Source organism: Mus musculus, chromosome 4, assembly GCF_000001635.26.
Source record: "Mus musculus strain C57BL/6J chromosome 4, GRCm38.p6 C57BL/6J".
Taxonomy (NCBI): Eukaryota; Metazoa; Chordata; class Mammalia; order Rodentia; family Muridae; genus Mus; species Mus musculus.
Window position 1 is genome coordinate 147,868,906 of NC_000070.6, and position 20,341 is coordinate 147,889,246.

Genomic DNA, 20,341 nt, shown 5'->3' on the forward strand with positions numbered 1-20,341 from the left:
GGGACGAACTGGAATTTGGATCCGAGGCTTGTAGGACGCAGTAGCCGAGTTCTAGGGAAACAAAAGTCTGAAGATGAATTTCCCACGTGCGCTTGCTGGTTTCTCGAGCTGGCTCTTCAAACCTGAACTTGCCGAGGACTCTCCGGATAATGACTCTCCGGATAATGACACTGTTAACCCATGGCGTGAGCTGCTGCAGAAGATAAATGTGGCCGATCTCCCCGATTCATCCTTTTCGAGCGGTAAGGAACTTAATGACTCTGTGTACCATACTTTTGAACATTTCTGCAAGATTAGGGACTATGACGCAGTTGGCGAGCTGCTTCTGGCATTTCTGGATAAAGTAACAAAGGAAAGGGACCAATTCAGAGATGAAATTTCCCAGCTCCGAATGCACATAAATGATCTAAAGGCTTCTAAGTGTGTCCTGGGGGAGACTCTTCTTTCCTACCGCCACAGGATTGAAGTTGGGGAAAAACAGACTGAAGCCCTCATTGTGAGGTTAGCTGATGTGCAATCCCAGGTCATGTGTCAGCCTGCCCGGAAAGTGTCTGCAGATAAGGTGAGGGCACTGATTGGTAAAGAATGGGATCCGGTAACCTGGGATGGAGATGTGTGGGAGGACATAGATTCTGAAGGGTCTGAGGAAGCTGAGTTGCCCACTGTCTTGGCCTCTCCATCCTTGTCTGAGGAAAGTGGTTATGCCTTGTCTAAAGAACGCACCCAGCAGGACAAAGCAGATGCCCCTCAGATCCAGTCTTCAACATCCTTAGTTACTTCTGAACCTGTCACCAGACCCAAGTCTCTGTCTGACCTTACAAGTCAGAAACACCGCCATACTAATCATGAACTCAATTCACTTGCTCACTCAAATCGCCAAAAGGCAAAGGAACATGCTAGGAAATGGATTTTAAGGGTGTGGGATAATGGTGGGAGGCTCACAATACTGGATCAGATTGAATTTCTCAGTTTAGGTCCTTTGAGCCTTGATAGTGAGTTTAATGTCATAGCCCGCACTGTTGAAGATAATGGTGTGAAGAGTTTGTTTGATTGGTTGGCTGAAGCATGGGTCCAGAGATGGCCTACTACAAGAGAGCTGCAGTCGCCTGACACCCTGGAGTGGTATTCTATTGAGGATGGGATTGAAAGGCTTAGGGAACTTGGAATGATAGAGTGGCTTTGTGTAAAAGCTACTTGTCCACAGTGGAGGGGCCCGGAAGATGTACCCATCACGAGAGCTATGAGGATAACTTTTGTCCGGGAAACTAGAGAGACTTGGAAGAGCTTTGTATTTAGCCTCCTCTGTATAAAGGACATAACAGTGGGGAGCGTGGCTGCTCAGTTGCATGATCTAATAGAATTAAGTTTAAAGCCAACAGCAGCTGGCTTGACTTCTGTAGGCTCTGTGGGGGTTCTCTCTCTCTCTCCCTGGAAACATCAAAGCAACAGTTAAAGAGCTTAAAATCAGGAGGAGCCCCCCCCCCCCCCCGCAGTGGAGACAGAGGACAGAGATGATTTTTTGCTTTCTTTCAACATAGATTTTAGAGCCAGAGGTGGGTTACCTTCCTATGATACCCCTGATGCGCCACAAACCCGAGAAGACTATTGCCACTGGTTGGTTGCAAACAGGAGCTAGATTGTAAGATCCCAACGCTGACAACATCACAGTGCCTTGAACCTAGGACGCAGGGGAGTAAGGCATGGACTGTGCTCAATGAAGGCTTCCTGCTGGCTGGCATTCCTAGTGCTAGAAAGTGCTGTGCAGATTACTGGTGTCCTTGTTTCCACTCAGCTATGGACTCTAAATGTTAATGTCATCAGCACTACAGGCAGCTAGCTGTAGGGGGTTGGGTTGGTCTGGTGCTGCTTGTAGTCAAAAGCTAAATTCTGTTTCCCAAGATCCGATTGCTCCAAGGTGAGCCGATCCTCACGTACTCCAGCCTTTCTTATAAACCTTACTCCCCAGTTTGAAACTATCGGTTAAATAAAACTGGTGATAACCAATTACTGGCGGGGGGGGGGGGGGGGGGAGTTTGAGTTACCGGACTGGTCGAACTAAGTCGAACTGATAATATAAAGCAACATTTGATTGTTCACATATGCTATGAGTAGATAGATGGTCTTCAAAAACCTCGGAGGCCACAGAAAATGGCATTTAAAGGTGTTTTTATTAATTTAAGGCCTTTTTGACATTGAGACATGTCAGCTCCTGGCAGCACCCCATTCGACTTGGAAAAGGAAGGATAAGCATTGAAGAATCTCCGTTAGGAGATGGATTCTAATGTAGCAAGTTGCCACTGGGCAAAGAAAATGCCTTATTCTCTCTGCAGATAGGATGCTGTCCAAAATGGGCGAATTGAAATGCAGGCGAAGTCGACTGCCTAACTCTGCCAAGACAGGGTACACAAGTCCTTCATATGCCTTGCTTCACAAATATGCCTGTCAGGTATACTGCCAGAAGGTTGAAGATGGATGCTCCAACATTATCTAGACAATTCTGGGGAACTGTCAGACAGCTATTTGTCTTCTCTGTAGCCTTGGAAGATGCTTGCCTGTGCTTCCTGCACACTCAGGCAATATTTATCCTTCTGATGTCTCTGATGGAATTGAAGACTAGATAGTTATAGTCTCACACTTAAGCTTAAGTTGTTTTGGATTTAAGAGGTTTTTAGGTCTAAGAAAATGTTTTTAGGTTAATGCATGTTATCACAAAAAATTATTTAGATACAAAACTCTGAACTCACCAAGATAGTATAGATGATACTTATCCAAAGGTTGCCAAATACAAACAAACTGGACTTTTTAAATGTAAGTCTTACCTAATCATTTTCATAATTGTTCCTACTTTATGTTGTTTATTGCTGTAAGAGAATGACTTTTTATGTACACAAAAAGGAGGAAATGTATAGGGTTGGTCTGGTGCTGCTTGTATTCAAATGCTAAATCCTGTCTGGGTTGCTCCAAGATGAGCCGTTCGATCTTCATGTATACCAGCCTTTGTTGTATAAACCTTGCTCCCCAATTTAAAACTATTGATTAGGGGCTGGAGAGATGGCTTAGCGGTTAAGAGCACTGACTGCTCTTCTGAAGATCCTGAGTTCAAATCCCAGCAACCACATGGTGACTCACAACTATCCGTAATGAGATCTGACGCCCTCTTCTGGTTTGTCTGAAGACAGCTACAGTGTACTTATATATAACAATAAATCTTTGGGCCAAAGCAAGCAGGGGCCCGGAGCAAACAGAGGTCCAAAGTTCAAATCCCAGCAACCACATGGTGACTCACAACCATCTGTAATGGGATCTGATGCCCTCTTCTGGTGTGTCTGAAGACAGCAGCAATATATTCACATATATAAATAAATCTTTAAAAAACACACAAAAAAAAAACCTGTTGGTTAAATCTGGGCCTCTGAGCACTGGGATTAAAGGTGGGCTCTCCTAAAGTCCTGGGTTGATAATGTGTAAACAGAATTGCTCTCCTTACAAAGCCCCTTCTGTAGGGGAGACACATGCACCATGGCTGTTCTAGGTGTTATACATGCACATCTTGTGTCTTGTGTGCATGGTAAGACTATCAGTTCAGGGTGAGAAAAGACAGACGCACTTGTAGACAAGCAGAGGTGGCAGGGGGTGGAGGGGAAGGACCTGAATCTGAAGAACCAAGTGAGAACTTGGGCTTCTACCCTGAATGGGCTCTGGGGTCTTGGAGTGTGACACGTGCTGAACTCCAAGTGCACAGGTCCTAAAGGCAAGAGTGGGGGAGGAAACAGGGCAGGAGGCAATAACCCACATCGACGCAGAGTAGCTGTAATGGAGGAGGAAGAGGTCAGGGAGCGGCAGACTAGGTATTGGTATAGCATGTGATGTGTGGCCGTGGACTTGATGACCCATCAAGTCTGGCCTGGGAATCTGAGAGGATGCCGTTTTACCATTGAGAGGCCAAACCTTGGGAATGGCCTCCATTTTAAAGGAAAAAGGGCCCAAGAAGTTGACCTGCAGCTGAACCCAAGCTGCACCCAAGTTCAGGAAGAACCATCTAGCTTTTCTCTGGCCCAGAGCCTAGACTTACTCCCTAGCAACAGCCAATCAGGATTAGTCTGGTAGTTCCACATATACTTTCAGACCATTTGTGATTGTTCATGGTTCTGCTGTCATCTTACAGTAGTCATCAATTAGATGCTTGCCAGACTTGCCTTCTCTTGCTCACCACTGTCCCACCATAAAACCTGGCCCCACTGAGGGCTCAGGGCTTTACCCTCCCATTCTGCTGTGTCAGTGACAGGAGCTTGAATAGAGAGCTAGTGCGAATGCATTGGAATCAGCTCCTTGCTGGTCTTTGGGGGTTGAAGAATGCTTCTTGAACAGGCACAACACCATCAGCTGAATTCAGAGTCTGAGACACACAAGTGTGTGGGTAGTGGTGGAGCCTTAGTCAAGAGGACACATGCAGCTGGACATGGAGAATCCACCAATGGCCTTGTCCACTCTCAAGGGCTCTTCAAACTAGAAAGATCAGAGGCAAGTCCTCAGAAGGCAAAGTGGAGTGGCTGCTGAATCACTGAAGTACATGAGAACTGAAATGTGGAATCCCAGAGAACTCTGTTCAAGAGTCGTTCCAGATCTCCTGGCCTGTGGAGGCTGGCCATGTCCTTTCTTCTCAGACCAGACTACTGCAGGCAGAGAGCTCACACAGGGTCACAAATGGGGCTTTATTTTAGTTTCCAATATGATCAGCAGAGATACAGGTAACCCAGGCGGATGCATCACCTAAATATACCAGAAGCAAACACACTGTGTCCGGTGCCTTTTGCACCCCAGCAAAGGATCACACAACAGTTAGCAGCAAAAAACTAAAGTGCTCTCTGCTAAATGTCTCTCAGATACAGGCTCTCCCTGGTGGCATAAATGAATCTTTACTTACATAAGCTCAAATTTTCATTCATTACTCAGGGGCTATACTGAAAAAGAATTTGAGTTTATTCTATTCCCCCCTCCCCCCAGAAAGAACACAACATTCACTGGGACTACGTGACACTGATTTTCACGTGACCCACTGTGAGATGACCCCATCTATCCAGCCTGGCAATACACTGTCTTTCCATTACATGCTGACCTTGGCCAAGACCATCACTGTCCCAGCAAAAAGGGTAGACTGAGGGGCGAGTGAGCACAAGACATGGGCAGGAGAGGACATAGCCCATTTTTTTATCTCTAAGATACTCTCTACCTGTCCTACAAAGGATTCATCACTCTAAAACTGCTTTCCCAAGACAATCAACCTTGGTGACTGGCATCCTCCCTGCTTTGACCATTAACAATTTCAACACTCAACAGTGAGAAGTTCAGCACTGACTGAGGTGGAGGAGCAGCAGCAGGAGGCTTCAGGGGCAGAAGAGGAGGAGGCCTGCCTGAGGGTGGAGGCAGGAGGAGCAAGCAGCAGGAGGCTTCAGGGGCAGAAGAGGAGGAGGCCTGCCTGAGGGTGGAGGCAGTAGGAGAACAGCGGCCAGGTTCTCATGCTGTTTTGTAGCCAGCTGCAGTCATCAGCACGGTACAGTCCAGAGAATGGTGGCCACAGGGAGCTTGTAGCAAGGCAGGGATGAGCCAAAATTAGTGAGGTGCACCTCACAGGTTTGTGAACCCCTCAGTGCTAGGTCAGATAGACAGACCTCTTCTGTACTAACCCGGGCAGCTCCCATCTTCCACCATTCCTCCTGCTACATCCTTTAACCACCTGGAGCAAACTAGCTCTCACTAATAAACCGGACCAACAGGCCAAGAGCTGAAGGAAAAGCAAGGGCCTCAGTGGCAAGAAGGGAGGCAAGTCCCTTGTCGTCACAATGCCAGACACCAACTGCACTACCACATCAGATACCCTAGTTCACATACCTTCTCCGAGCCCTTACTGTGCTCTGGCTGGCAGGGGTCTCCAGCTTCCCATATAAGCTGCTTGAGTCTAAAGCCCCGGTGTGTTGAGCCTGGCTACCAAGCACAACTGAAAGACTCTGCAAGTGGGAAAAAGTGCTAAAGCTGAGGGCCAAACGCAAGATACAAGTTCTGAGACAAACATGGCAATTTCAGAAGTATCCTGAATTTTTCTGGGGCATCCTGTCACCCCCAACACTGTCTCTCTGTAGGTGTGCTCAGGCTGGAGAAAGTAGGAGTGGCTGCCTGATGCCTGTGAAGGCGCCCATCAGTCATTCTGCAGGGTGCCATTCTGAGGAAAACTTTATCAAATGCACAGTGACTTTCAACCGGGTGAGCGTGAGGAGCAGACACAGACACATGCATAACTCCTTGGAGCCGAGCTGTCCAGTCCTTGTTGGTCTCCATTAGGGTATGAGCCAGGGGTCTTCCTGCAGGGGGTAGGGAGTAACTGGTACAAGACTGGGTGCTTTCCTTCTCTCTGCAGCGGCCAAGGACTAGAGCTGATGGGAGGTGCGGCCCTGCCTCTTCTTCGTGCAGGTCCGCCCTGGCTGCCCACTATCTGCTGGGCTGCAGGTACTGGTGTGTGAACATGTTGAGTTCGCTGTCCAACCAGCCAGCTTTATTCCTGCAAATACAAGATGACTGTACAGACAGCTGCTATGGCAGACCACACTAGCCTATCTGAACTTTCATGCAATCCTTTAAAAGGACATTTTCCTATTTTGGAAATAAGGAAAAGGAGGTCACAAGCTGATGGGACAGAGCCAGGCAATTTTTAAAAGGAGTGAACTAAGACAGGATCTCACTAAGTAGCCCAGGCTAGCCTGGAACTCACAGCCATCCTCCTGCCTTACCTTCCTATGTCCTCTGATTTTAGGAGTGAACCACTACTGCAGGTTTTAGGTTTTTCTAGTTTGGTTACAGCCCAGAGCAAGTTTCAGTTTCTGGAAGCCAGCTTTCTTGATTGACAGATAAAGGTTTGGGTGTTAGCTCAGGCTATCTTTATTGCTACAGGTAGCAACAGACACTTGGACCCAAGAGTCCCAGTGGAAGAGCAGTGTATCCCTGGTGATGGGCAAGAGGTGCATATTGCGTAGGCCAGACAAAGGAGGGAAAGACCACTGATCTGTCATGGCTAGAGCTCAAGTCCTCTGATTATCTAGCTCTGTCCCCCGTGGGCCTCTGACATCAGAGGTGGGGGCAGGAAGTGCAGCTCCCCATATACTGATGTTATCATGGCCTGAGCAGGCTAAGGAATTAGCAGAATACTTCTATTTTCATCTGTGGCTCATCTCACAGATAAAAGCCACAGGAGAGACACAGGAAAGCTGAAAGAGTGCAAGGCCAGAACACAGAACCAGACTCCTTCAACTAACCCCCCTCCCAGCAAACTTCACAGTTCTAAAGAGACCACCAATCCTGTTCCTGTGGAGAGACTTGGTGCTACGCACCCCAGCTCCTGGGCTCAGCATGGAACTGAGTATGACTGATAGGATGGCAGCTCTCACACAGAGCAAGGGAAACCAAAGTGCAATCCATTTGCACCCCACGTTCCATCTGGCCATTTCCTGTAGAGCTCCAGACAAGGGACTCAGCCTCCATGGCTACCAACTTTCCTATTAGAAAGCAGAGCTGATCTGGGTGTGGTGGCACACACCTTTAACCCCAGCACTGGGGAGTAGAGGTAGGGGGAGCTCAGTGCATTTGAGACTAGCCTCATTCATATGGCAAGTTCCAGCCCAGTCAAGGCCACAAAGAGATCCTGTCTCAAACACAACAAAATGTGCAGAGCTGATGACCTATAGGGGTGACAAAAACTGGGTGGGACAGCTGTGCCAAGTGCTGAGGCCCAAGTTCAGAGGGCAACCCATGAGCTGTGACATCCAGCACTGCCTTGCTTGTTTCCTGGATGTCATTCTGCCCCATCTGCAAGCACCTTGAGGACAGCGGAACTGTCTGTTAAGCCTCCAGCACTAGCACTGTCCATCCCACGTTCAGCAGTGCCAAGCAAACATCTCACAAGAAAGCGAAATCCCCAGAGAGCACCCAGTGTCCACACTGGAGACACCAGGTGGCAGACAAGCTCCACCTCCCCCACTTGGTCCTTGGCCACTCACCTGAGCAGTTTGGCTCTGCTCTGAAGTGAATCCAGAGCCTCGACTTTCTTGTTCATGGCAGCAATTTCCTGCTCCAGATTATCTCGGGTGATGTCAACTTGCTGGCACAGATGAGCAAATGTCCCAGACAATTCCCTGAGGGGACAGAGACTGGATCAATTGGGCACATGGCGGCTTAGGCAGGATTCTTCTATTCATGGTTAAATCTACACAGAACTGAGTAGCAGCTGAGCAGAGCTTATCCACATCTGCTCTGGCCTGCAGTCCTGCTTTTGGGATCTTTTCCCCCTCTGCTGAAACCACCAACACCTCCCAATGCTCACATCAAAGACCCCAGCATCCCAGTGGTGAGCCTAACCTGGAAACAAGAGGCCAGGATTCTAACTGATGCTCATCAACTAAGTGACAAGGAAGGGACTCATCTCCCTTATCTGAGTCTAAGTTTCAGTGTCCTCTGTGTGTGTGTGTGTGTGTGTGTGTGTGTGTGTGTGTGTGTGTGTGGTGTGTGGGGAAATGCTAGGTATTAACTCAGGCCTTCATTCATGCAAGGCAAGCGCTCTTCCGACAGAGCTATATCCCTAGTCCCATCAGTGCTCACAGCTATAAGAGTAAAGGGAGAGCGAGTGTAGAAAGGGTCAGGCATGCCACAGTCAGAGGGTCAATCAAAAACCAAGCCTGGTGGCTCATGCCTGCTGCAATCCTAGGACTGGGGAGGCTGAAGCTGGAAGGTTGCTCTAAATTTCAGATTAGGCTGGGTTATATAGTCTGAGACCTGGGAGACCAAGACAAAGAGAGAGGCAGTGCAGGGTAGTACAACTATCTGCCTTCTCCATGCTCCAAGATGTAGAAACCATAGGTTCTCCTGTCCCACTGACCCACTGAGGCACCATAACCAGGCTTTGATTTAGGATGCCACAACTCATGCCCTTCAAGGCTGGCTGTATTTCTTTCTTTCTTTCCTTCCTTTCTTTCCTTCTTTCTTTCTTTTTTGTTTTTTTGTTTTTGTTTTTTTTTTTTTGGTTTTTCAAGACAGGGTTTCTTTGTGTAGCCCTGGCTGTTCTGGAACTCACTCTGTAGACCAGGCTGGCCTTGACCTCAGAAATCCACCTGCCTCTGCCTCCCAAGTGCTGGGATTACAGGTGTGCGCCACCATGCCCGGCTTCCTTCCTTCCTTCCTTCCTTCCTTCCTTCCTTCCTTCCTTCCTTCCTTCTTTCTTTCTTTCTTTCTTTCTCTTTTTTTTCTTCCTTCCTCCCTCCCTCCCTCTCTCTCTCTGTCTGTCCCTCCCTCCCTCCCTTCCTTCCTATCTTCCTTTCCTTTTTTTATGTACAGACAGGGTCTCACATAGCCCAACCTGGCTCCACACTCCCCACATAGCCAAGGATGACCCTCCTGCCTCCAGCTCCTGAGTGCTGGATTACAGGTATTAGGACATCACACCTAATTTGTATGATACTGGGGATCAAGCCCAGGGCTTCATGTATGCTAGGCACACACTCTGCCAACTAAGCTACATTCCAGTCCCAAAGCAACCTTTAAAATCTATGAAGCATGTCCCTGGTTCCCTCATTTTCCCACGGCCTTCCCATCTTGGGGCACTGGAGGCCTACCTGACCTCAGCCTTGGACACAAAGCTGGTCCTGCCCAGCCAAAGTCCTAGGGCCCATGATGCTAAGACCTAGGGGCTCTCAGTCAGGCTGAAAGGAGTGGAAAGCCCATCTGTTGGTGTCCCTCCCTCCCTCGGGCCCCTGGGCCGCTCGCTCACTGCTGGACTTGGTGGCTGCAGTTAGAGCCGGTGTAACTGATGATGAGCTGTAGCTTCTCACTGGCGTATTCCACAAACTGGCGCTTGAAGGCCCTCTCTTTGGCTTTGGTGGTCCAGGTCAGTCGCTCATAGACGTACAGGAGGCCATACAGTCCAAAGGAGAGGGCGATGAGTCTCCAGCCCACTGCCTTCCACACCTGTAAAGATGCATGGTCAAGCTGGGCAAAGTCTCTGTGACCCCAGTGAGGTAAGAGGTCAGGGACTATCCAGGACTGCAGCAGAGGAAAGTGAGGGAAATTGGGTGTTGGCTACAGAACATAACTTAGGGTTGGGACCACTGTCCTGATCTGGGTGAGGTTGGTTTGGTCTGTGTTTTTAAGTGCTAGGAATGGAATACAGTGCTGGCCCATGTTGGGCAAGCTCTCTCCCACTGAGCTTCAGCCCCAAGCTGAGAAACAGGCTTCTTAAAGAAAAACACAGATAATCGAAAGGAATAGCTTATTCTGATGGCAACAAGAGTCAGGATTTGGCACCCCACCTCACAGCTGTAGTTTAGTCACAGAATGGGGCTTGGAGCACAGCTTCAGGGCTCATGTCATCCACTGTCCTGGCTGCACGAACTTGGGCACATGGGGTAAGTTTAATCAGTGTTGCAGACCATGGCCCTCTTCTAGGCCACGCCACTACCTGTGCAACTCTTGGCCTGGGGGAGGGGCCTTGGCTGATCCATCTTGAACTGCATGCTGGAAAAGCAACTCTGGGCAGTTTGTGACAGCCACCCTCTGCCATGGCTCTACCTCGCCACAGTCTACAAAAGGACATGAGAGCTGGCCAACACCATGTGAGGGACTGTGGCTGAAAAGTGTCTTGAGTCAGAACAAGGTGAGTCCCACAGAAATCAGAGGATGGCCAGCTGCTTCTCAGGGTTTGGGTCAGTGCCATCCAGAGGCAGGAGAGGGAAATTCAAGGGCCAGGTGGGCCTCCTTAACCTGTTCCCCGTTGGCTGTGGAGGAAGAGGCCTCAGGGTCAGAGGGGTGAGTTCAAACTAGTTATGGGTTTCTGAAAGCCACACCCAGGAAATGGAAGAACACCCTATTAGTTGAGTGGTGTCTCAATGGAGCAATTGTATGTGATAAGGGCTCTGGCCATACAGCTCCCCAGGGTAGAAAACACTCACTGAGCCCCCAGGCCCCTCCCACTGCCCCTTCCCCAAGCAAATGTCACTGACCACTCCTCCGACCACAAGAATGCCCATGGAGGTCCTAGACGTCAGAGAGGCCAGGCCAGTAACCATGGAGACCATGAGCTCCTCCTGGGTGAGGGAGCTCTGTGGCAAGGGGGGCATGCTGGGGTTGGCAGGTGTCAGAGGGAGAGGACGCTGAACCTGATGAGAAATGACAAAGGTATGAGAAGAATGTTGCAAGTCTGTCATTCAAGCACACCCTCAGTGACCCTCAGGACTGCATAAAGTAGGACAGGGACTGAGCAAAAGGCACATAAGGGAGAACGAGTTTTGTGTGCACCACAACGGGATGTCTGCCTCCTAAAAAACCTGCAAGCCCAAGGTGAGCACTGTGGCATGCCACAGGATGTAAGCCCTGACTACTGAGCTGTGCTAAAAGGAATTTAAGCATATGTGTGTGTGTGTGGGGGGGGGTATATGCATCTGAGCGTGTGTATGTGTGTGTGTGGTATATGCATCTGAGCGTGTGTATGTGTTTGTGTGGTATATGCATCTGAGCGTGTGTATGTGTGTGTGTGTGGTATATGCATCTGAGCGTGTGTATGTGTGTGTGTGTGGTATATGCATCTGAGCATGTATGTGTGTGTGTGTGGTATATGCATCTGAGTGTGTGTATGTGTGTGTGTGTTATATGCATCTGAGCATGTATGTGTATGTGTGTGTGTGGTATATGCATCTGAGCGTGTGTATGTGTGTGTGTGTGTGTGTGGTATATGCATCTGAGCGTGTGTATGTGTGTGTGTGTGGTATATGCATCTGAGCATGTGTGTGTGTGTGGTATATGCATCTGAGTGTGTGTATGTGTGTGTGTGTTATATGCATCTGAGCATGTATGTGTATGTGTGTGTGTGGTATATGCATCTGAGCGTGTGTATGTGTGTGTGTGTGTGTGGTATATGCATCTGAGCGTGTGTATGTGTGTGTGTGGTATATGCATCTGAGCATGTGTGTGTGTGTGGTATATGCATCTGAGTGTGTGTATGTGTGTGTGTGGTATATGCATCTGAGCATGTATGTGTATGTATGTGTGTGGTATATGCATCTGAGCGTGTATATGTGTGTGTGTGTGGTATATGCATCTGAGCATGTATGTGTGTGTGTGTGGTATATGCATCTGAGTGTGTGTATGTGTGTGTGTGTTATATGCATCTGAGCATGTATGTGTATGTGTGTGTGTGGTATATGCATCTGAGCGTGTGTATGTGTGTGTGTGTGTGTGTGGTATATGCATCTGAGCATGTATGTGTGTGTATGTGTGTGGTATATGCATCTGAGCGTGTGTATGTGTGTGTGTGGTATATTCATCTGAGCGTGTGTGTGTGTGGTATATGCATCTGAGAGTGTGTATGTGTGTGTGTGGGGGGGGGGTGCCTTTCTGCACTCACATGCAGAAACTCAGCAGATTGTCAGGTGTCCTCCTCTACAACCTTCTGTGTTAACACAGAGTCTCTCAGGGAGCTCAAAGCTCACTGTTTTAGCCAGGCTGACAAGTTAACTTTGGAGTAAGAGCAAGTGTTTACCCACTGAGCCATCTCTTCAGTCCCTGCTGTACTTTTTATTCTAAAATTTAAAGTGATTTTTTTTCTCTAAGATTCATTTACGTTTGTATGTATAAATGTTTTGTTTGCATACCACAAGTGTGCCTAGTGTACATGAAAGTCAAGAGGGCACTATATGCCTTGACCTTAGAACTAAAGTTAAGGACAGTTGCAAACCATCATGCAGATGCTGAGAGTGGAGCCTTGTCCTCTTCAAGAACAACAAGCACTCTATACTGCTGAGCCATCCATCCATCTCACCAGCTCCTAATATAGCACAGAGATCTGCCTGCCTCTGCCTCCCGAGCCCTGGTATTAAAGGTGTGCATCAACACAGCTCGGCCAGCCCTCAGCATTTGTAATTAGGACAAGACCAAGTTGGTAATGGCAACAGTCCTGACCAGTGCCCTGATGGCAACCTCAAATGGCTTCTGCCCTCAGGACCCCAGCAGTAGTAGACTGACTGCCGTATCTGGTGTCAGGGTGATCTCCCATGATGCACCAGGGAAAGGAGCTTCTTGCCTGATCACTGTAGCCTAGCAAGGCCCGGCGGCTATTCTTGGGGCCCAGGAACCTGTTCACTAGCATAGTCCATCCAAGGGAGAAGTGGAACTCGATGTCCTCCTGAAAGTCAGCACACAGCTTGTCACAATTCAGGTCATAGCTGAGGGAGAAACACTGTCGAGGGACCAGCATGTCTATCTGATTCCGCATAGATACAGGAAGAAGGGGCTTCAAGCCGTCTGTCAGGGGAAGAGCAGGGAGAGAGTGCATCAGCTCAGGTCTGTGTCACACCAGGTCTGCCCAACCTCAACACACAGTCCACACCAGCTGCTAGAGACGCTGCAGCTCTGTGGAGAAACTATACTCAGCTGGTCAGCTGGTGGGACTGGTTGACAGGTCACCTTCCCAAACCTGCCAGCAGTCATGCCAAAGTCTCAGCTTGTATACTGCCCCCAAGCATGGTTGCCCAAGTCCACACAGAATGAATTCAGGATGCAGACCCAGAAGCTGAAGGCAGTGAGTTCAATCACTATCAAGGTAAGAGATAAGGAAAGGTCGTCCTATTGATTTATTATTTTTGATTAGATGTATGTGTATATGGGTGGGTGGGTGTACATGGGTGTAGAAGCATATGAAGTCAGGGGCATATCAAGTCAGGAATAATGAAGTCGGGAGTAATGAAGTCAGGAATATATGAAGTCAGGGGCATATGAAGTCAGAGCATAGGATCTCCTGGATGGATCTGAAGTTCAGGCAACTGTAAACCTTATGACATGGGTTCTGGGAACCAGACTCAGGTCCCATGTGAAAGCAGTACACACTAGAACACACTGAGCTTAGATATGGCTGCCCCAAAGACACCAGGTCCCTTGTGGCACTGACCTATCATGTCCTGCTGCATAGTCTGCAGTGAACTGGCAATGGCAGTGGAGCAGCGGTCAGACAGGTTCCGGCCCAGACCTTCCTCTATATGGCGGTGCAGCTCCTGGCCCCAGAACAAAAAGGGTTATGAGAAGAGGCACCGCCAGCAGGAGTCTGTGGGGTGTTCAACCAGCCCTCCCCTGCCAGCTGACCATAGAGGCAGAGGAAGCTTGGACCTCATTCCCTGGCTGTCACTTCCACTCAGGGACCCTGAGACGCAGCAGCTAAGGCTGAGTTGCTGTCTCCACGGTGACTCTGCCCAGTGGTCCCTGCCAAGAGTGCATGCTGTTTCACTCACGTTCTTATAAACCTTGAGGACAACTGGGGATGGGTGGAAGTCCATCTGGTACTCGTCAACTAGCACAGAGAGGCGCCTGATCTCTTCAGCCATGGCTGTGGACACCTGCAGCCAAAGGAGGGCACAGTTAGCATCAGGAGGCCTGAGCTTTGCTTCTGCAGGGAAGGCTGCACTTAGCTGCACAGCTGCCCCGGTACCCTACAGTCTGCCCAGCTCCTCTTGATTTGAAGCCACAGAGGTGGAAGAAATAAATGGGCAATCAAAATGGCCCTGGAAGAAGGCCCTGGGGAAACTATTCTTGAATCTAGGCCTCAGAAAGCTTCCCAGAAAGTTGGGGAAGGCTTAGGTGTCTCCCACTGAACTTGACTTAAGTCGGAGCATCCACACAAGGCTTTCTCTTCATTCTCACCTGCCTTTCCACTTCCTCCGTAATCTGCTTAATTCGCAGCTTGTAGTCTTGAGCCAGGAGCTCCAGCTGCTTGTCAATAAACCTCAGCCGGTCTTGCCGCTCTTCCCGCATTTCTAGGCAATAAACCCTGAGAGGACAAAAGCACTGCTTAGAAACCCGTGTCCCCACAAGAGCAAGCAGAGAAGCCAAGGGAAGTACCCAGGCCACTCTGTCCTGCCACTCATCCCTCAGGTTCCCATTAGGAGGAGGGATGGTGACAGAGAAGAGAGGTGCCTAAAGGGGAGAGGGTTAGAAACAGCTCTACTAACAATGTGGGGAAAAGATTATTGACCACCCAGAAAGATGGCTTAGCAGATCAAACCCTTGCTGTGCAAGTCTGATTCAGTCCCTAGAGCCCAGCCAGGTAAAGGTGGAAGGAGACCTGATCCCACAGAGCTGTCCTCTGACCTACACATACATGCCATGCCAAAGACATGAATCAAAAATAATTGTGAAACTTTTTAAACAAAGTAACAACAACAACAAAAAAAAAATGTTGCACTTGTCCAGGAACTGGGAAATGAAATTAAAAAAAAAAAAAAAGATACCACCAGACACCTCAGGGTACAGCCCTGTCTCAACTGTGGTGAGAGCTATGGAAATGGGAGTCAGTTCCCAGCACCCATGGCAAGTGTCCCAACAAGAGCTAAGGGCAAGGACACCAGGCTGGCTGGCAAGAGCAGCAGCTACACTGTCAGCACAGGCAATGCCATGCCTCGACGAGGGTGGCACGTGCCCAGAGCCTCCAGTCCTTTTGTGCTCTCCTCAGGAAGGTCCTTTAATCTGGGGAGTGGGAGCACAGGAACCCACCATCCCCCAGGACTGGGTGGGACTCCTTTTCTGCTCTAACTAACATAGGCCCACACTATCTCATAGTCTCTCCAGTAGAAGGGAATTGTTTGTACATGGCTCCCTGAGCTTTCCTGGACTTTACATTTCTCATATTGTTTTTCTTTTTTCTTTTTGTTCTTTTGAGACAGGAGCCCATGCATCCTGCGCTGGCCTCAAACTTACTAATAGCCAAGAATGACACTGAACCTGATCCTCCTACACCCTGACTCCATCTCTAAAATGCTTATAAAATGATTCTAGGATGTCACTACCACAGCCAGTACGTGTGTACTGGAGACGAGCTCAGGGGTTCCTATATACTAGGTTAGCACTCTGAAAACTGAGCATATCACCTGTACCCCATCACGTTTTAATGTCCCTTTAGTCCAAGCACTCATGAGGCAGAAGTAGGCAGATCTGAGTACAAGGCTATCTGGACTATATAGAGAGTTCTGGGCCCACCAGAGATGCATAGTAAAACCCTGTCTCAAAAAAAACAAAACAAAAGAAAAAACCAATTCATACTTGCATACATACATACATACATACATACAATAAAACAAAAAAAAAGGAAGGTTCAAGTGGGATATGGTATGTTAGGGTGGGGTCCTGAGGCAATAAAATCTTAAGTTCAAGACTAACCTGAACTACATAGTTAAGAATCTATTGGAAATAAAACAAAACCAAACCCTGGGCCAGGGCTGCAACTCGGTAGTAAAGAGCCTTTCTAGCTGATAAAAGGACTCAGATCTGAGCCCTGTACTACTGAAAATTAAAAACAAACACAAAGGCCAAGACCTCCAACAAGGAGCCTGCCTTACTGTGCAGGCTGGGTGGGATGATGAGACACCAGATGGCCCTCCTGACCAGTGTGACTAGGTCTCTATTGTGGCCTGGGCGTGGGCCCATGGACTGAGCTCAGCATTAGGGGTCTGATCATACATGTAGGCTCTCACCGCTGCTCCTGAGCTGCGATGTGCAGGGAATCCATGATGAGACGAACGGCCTCTGCAATCTGCTTGGCCCGGACTGTGTGCTGCTCAAATTTGGTCTTTACTGCAGACTGGGAAATGCACTCCTACAACAGAGAGAGGGACTGAGGGAGGTGGGGCTGTCACCTCCACGGCCAGGCTAGACAGAGCTGGGAAGGACAGGAGGACCACACACCAGAGTCAAAGACTTACCTCAAACTGCCTCTCGAAATTCTGAAACTCAAACATCCTCACTTGAAAACCTTCTGCGAGAGCGCCGCCTAGGAGAACGGCAGTGCTGATGAGGAAACTGCACGGTAAGTGATTGGGGAGATCCTTCTCTGGGATACTTTTCTAGCCCTGTGACCAAAATCACCTGCCGAGAAGCCACTTCAGGGAGGAAGGCAGGCTTATTCTGGCTCTCGGTCTGAGGGGAGACAGTAGGTCATGGTGGAAAGGAACAGCAGCAGGTGCCTTGCTTAGGAGCAACTTGAGGTTGCTGGCCCATAGCTCACTGGGCACAGACATGGAAAGAAGGGGTGCTCGGCTGGCTTTCTCCTTTTTACTCAGCCCATGATAAGCTGCAGCTCACCTTCAGGAAGAGTCATCCCTTCTCAGGCAAGCCTCTCTGGTAATGCCCTCAAAGCCATGCCCAGTGGGAGATCTCCTAGGTGATTCTAAGGACAAGAACCTCCCTCCAGGCTCTGCTCTCCACCTCACTGCCAGCAGTCTCCACCACACACCCAGGAAGAGACGCAACACTGCAAACACCAAGTAAAAAGAAGCCAGCAGCTCACAGTTACCTCCTTCTGGCATGCCCTGGGCTTTCTGGACCCTGGCGCTGAGAACCTCCTTGGCAGACACGAAGAAGATCCGGTCCCCAGCCTGAGCTCGATCCACCACGCCCAGCTCATCCACCAGAAAGCTGGTGCAGCGCTCCATGTGCTGCCGCCGCACCTGGGCCAGGCAGACGGCTGTGCATGAGCAGGACAGTGGTGGGGAAACCCGATCCACAAGGCTCAACAAGCACAAGGGATGAACGCTGGACAAGGAAGGGTCACCCAGCACCACCTCCCCAGCTCCTCCCTGGGGGTTCCTGAGGCACAGAACAGGTCCCAGACTGCCTCAAGTTTTGAAAGTCGATCTAATATTGTTCTTTGACATCCCACAAGGAAGAGAACCTAAATGCCCCTACACTGACAAGCCACATCTCCCAGAACCTTGATTTATAAAACAAGTCGTCACAGTGGGCAGTCCCAGCTCCATGTACTAGGCTGGACTAGTAGAATTTAAAAGGGTAGCCGGACGTGGTGGCGCACGCCTTTAATCCCAGCACTCGGGAGGCAGAGGCAGGCGGATTTCTGAGTTTGAGGCCAGCCTGGTCTACAAAGTGAGTTGCAGGACAGCCAGGGCTAAAAAAAAAGAAAGAAAGAAAGAATCTCCTGTCCTTCATTTTCTTAAGCTTCTTCCCCAGTGTCTTTCTACAGCCTGTTTCTGTAGATCCTGAGCTTCTGTAAACCAGTTACTGGCCCAAGCACAGCAGGGATGCTCTTAGGAGAAATCAAGAGGAGGGAAGGAAAATGAATGGGAGGGGAGCGGAAAGATTAAAGCCACCAGCGAGTACATGGGCAATCTGGCACTGACTTTAACTGAGGCTGCCTGGGACACACAGCAGATCTGAGTGGTCAGTGCTCATGGCTCCTGGCAGTCCCCAAACTGCTGCCAGCGAGACACCTACCTCCTCCATGTACTCAGGCTCCGAGGCAGACGCATCCCAGCGGTTGTTCAGGATGAAGATGTTGGGCCGGGAGAGACGTTCACTCACTTTGTGGAAGAACTGCTTCTCCTAGACAAGGGCAGGACCTTGATGGAGGAGGGGGCCTGCCAGCCCAGGCCCCACTAACCACCTGTCCAGCAGGCCCAGGGACAAAGCGAAGCAAGAGTTACCGTCTGCATCAGCGTGGACTCTGAGTTGGCCACCAGCACAAACACATCAGCATCCAGGCAAAACTTATCAATCCAGCTGTCCAGCTCCGTGGTAACATCGATCCCAGGGCTTGTGGTAACAGGTGTAAATCAGTGTGGTCAGGCACAGGGCTCGGGCCCCAGTGTGAACTTCCCTGGGACTTGCAAAGTGGCAGGAGTGGGAGGGGAGGAGGTTTCTGCCTCCCATCCCTGTCCTTCCAGACCACTGAGGGATGCCCAGTTTGTTTTTAGCACCTATCACTTTTTCCCCTTGGTATTTCTACACAGCCCTGGCTGTAGACCAGTGTGACCTTGAACTCAGACATCCTCCTGCTTCTGCCTTCCAAATGCTAGGATTAAAGGTGTAGACCACCACCCAGCAGCACCCATTACTTTTATAAAAACAAAATGACTTCTAGTCATTCACGTCTCTAGAGATGTAATTACAGCACCTGCTGCCATGCCCAACTCTCAAGTTTGTATCTGAGTCCAGGTACTGTACAGGGCCACAGCACTGTATATTTTTTTGGTGTAGGTGTAACATGTCCAAAGGGCAAAGCATTCCTTCAAGAGGAACAAAATGCCCACATATGCTACCTAACACACATACATACACACACACACACACACACACACACACACACACAAAATTCTGGAGCCATCAGCCTTCCCAGAGCCAATGTCCCAAGGACTGCTAAGGCCCAGTCTGCCAAAGGCATTTCAGGCAAAGGCAAACAGAATGATTAAACAGGTCCTAAACTGTCTCAGGCTACAGTCTTTACAGTATTATATTTTGATGTTCCAGAAGGAAAGGAAGTAAGGGAGCAAGGAGCCTAGATCTGCTTGCACAAGTCGCTCAAGGCCTTGTTTAATAGAACAAGTGGGTGTCTGGGCCAGTAGAACCCAGACATACTGGCTGGCATGTAAGGCACCCCCACCCCCACTTCTCAGTGCCCCTCCTATCACTCAAACAACCCACTCCTGGGACATCTGCAAGGCACTGCCAAGGCACTGCAATGGGCACGATAACCAACCAGCCCCTGGAAGAAATCCAAGAGGCACAAGGATTTGGTTGAGCTATCTTGAACAAAGCAAAGAGAGGACACAGGAACTCTCGACCTGAATCACCCAGAAATGGAGACTTGGTACCCTCTGACTAGGCTTTGAGGAACATGTCTCCCTCTCACCTGTCCATCAGCACGAGGTCATCCTTCAGGAGCGGACACTTGGAGTTGGGCCACATCACACTCACCATGCTGCCTGCATGCAACTGCTCGTCCTGATGGAGGGCATGGGCCAGTTGGTTCACAGTCTGATGGTGGAGGAAGGAAATAACTATCAGGCTAAGGAAGAAGTATTGTCAGCCTGGGATGGCTGACCAACAAACAGGCTACCCTTTGCCTCAAAAAAAAAAGTCAAGGCCGGGTGTTGGTGGTGCACGCCTTTAATCCCAGCACTTGGGAGACAGAGGCAGGCGGATTTCTGAGTTCAAGGCCAGCCTGCTGGCCTACAGAGTGAGTTCCAGGACAGCCAGGGCTACACAGAGAAACCCTGTCTCGAAAACAAAACAAAACAAAACAAAACAAACAAACAAACAAACAAACAAAAAAGTTAAGGGCTAGGAAAATGGTTCAGTGGTTAAGAGCACTGACTGTTCTTCCAGAGAACCTGGGTTAATTTCCCAGCACCTAATGGCAGCTCACAACTATAACTCCAGTTCCAGGGGATCTAATACTGTCCTGGATATACTCTGTGTACACCAGGCATCTATGTAGTACACAGACATACAAATAGGCAGACACTTATACTGATAA

General features: G+C 49.3%; 2 protein-coding genes across 10 annotated transcripts in view; one reads left to right on the plus strand and one right to left on the minus strand.

Moving 5' to 3' along the window:
* Positions 1-73: 73 nt before the first annotated feature.
* On the plus strand, positions 74-1,453 carry Fv1 (Friend virus susceptibility 1). The gene has a single exon (NM_010244.3). The coding sequence runs from the start codon at positions 74-76 to the stop codon at positions 1,451-1,453; it is 1,380 nt and encodes a 459-aa protein (NP_034374.2).
* Positions 1,454-4,680: 3,227 nt separating this feature from the next.
* The window catches only part of Mfn2 (mitofusin 2), a 31,324-nt gene continuing 15,663 nt past the window's right edge, over positions 4,681-20,341 (minus strand). For 7 of the 9 annotated variants that reach the window (NM_001285922.1, NM_133201.3, NM_001285921.1 and 4 more), the window contains 14 exons: positions 19,715-19,839; positions 18,510-18,618; positions 18,301-18,408; positions 17,366-17,519; positions 16,776-16,843; positions 16,548-16,669; positions 14,722-14,848; positions 14,313-14,417; positions 13,976-14,078; positions 13,112-13,332; positions 11,037-11,192; positions 9,809-10,005; positions 8,046-8,180; positions 4,681-6,553 (listed from right to left, as the gene is read on the minus strand). In NM_001285922.1, coding sequence (NP_001272851.1) covers positions 6,484-6,553; positions 8,046-8,180; positions 9,809-10,005; positions 11,037-11,192; positions 13,112-13,332; positions 13,976-14,078; positions 14,313-14,417; positions 14,722-14,848; positions 16,548-16,669; positions 16,776-16,843; positions 17,366-17,519; positions 18,301-18,408; positions 18,510-18,618; positions 19,715-19,839 — 1,800 coding nt within the window. In that variant the 3' untranslated portion in view covers positions 4,681-6,483. Of the gene's footprint in view, positions 6,554-8,045; positions 8,181-9,804; positions 10,006-11,036; positions 11,193-13,111; positions 13,333-13,975; positions 14,079-14,312; positions 14,418-14,721; positions 14,849-16,547; positions 16,670-16,775; positions 16,844-17,365; positions 17,520-18,300; positions 18,409-18,509; positions 18,619-19,714; positions 19,840-20,341 lie in introns of those variants that run through there. The other 2 variants (XM_006538609.4, XM_017320014.1) reach the window with 2 other exon arrangements.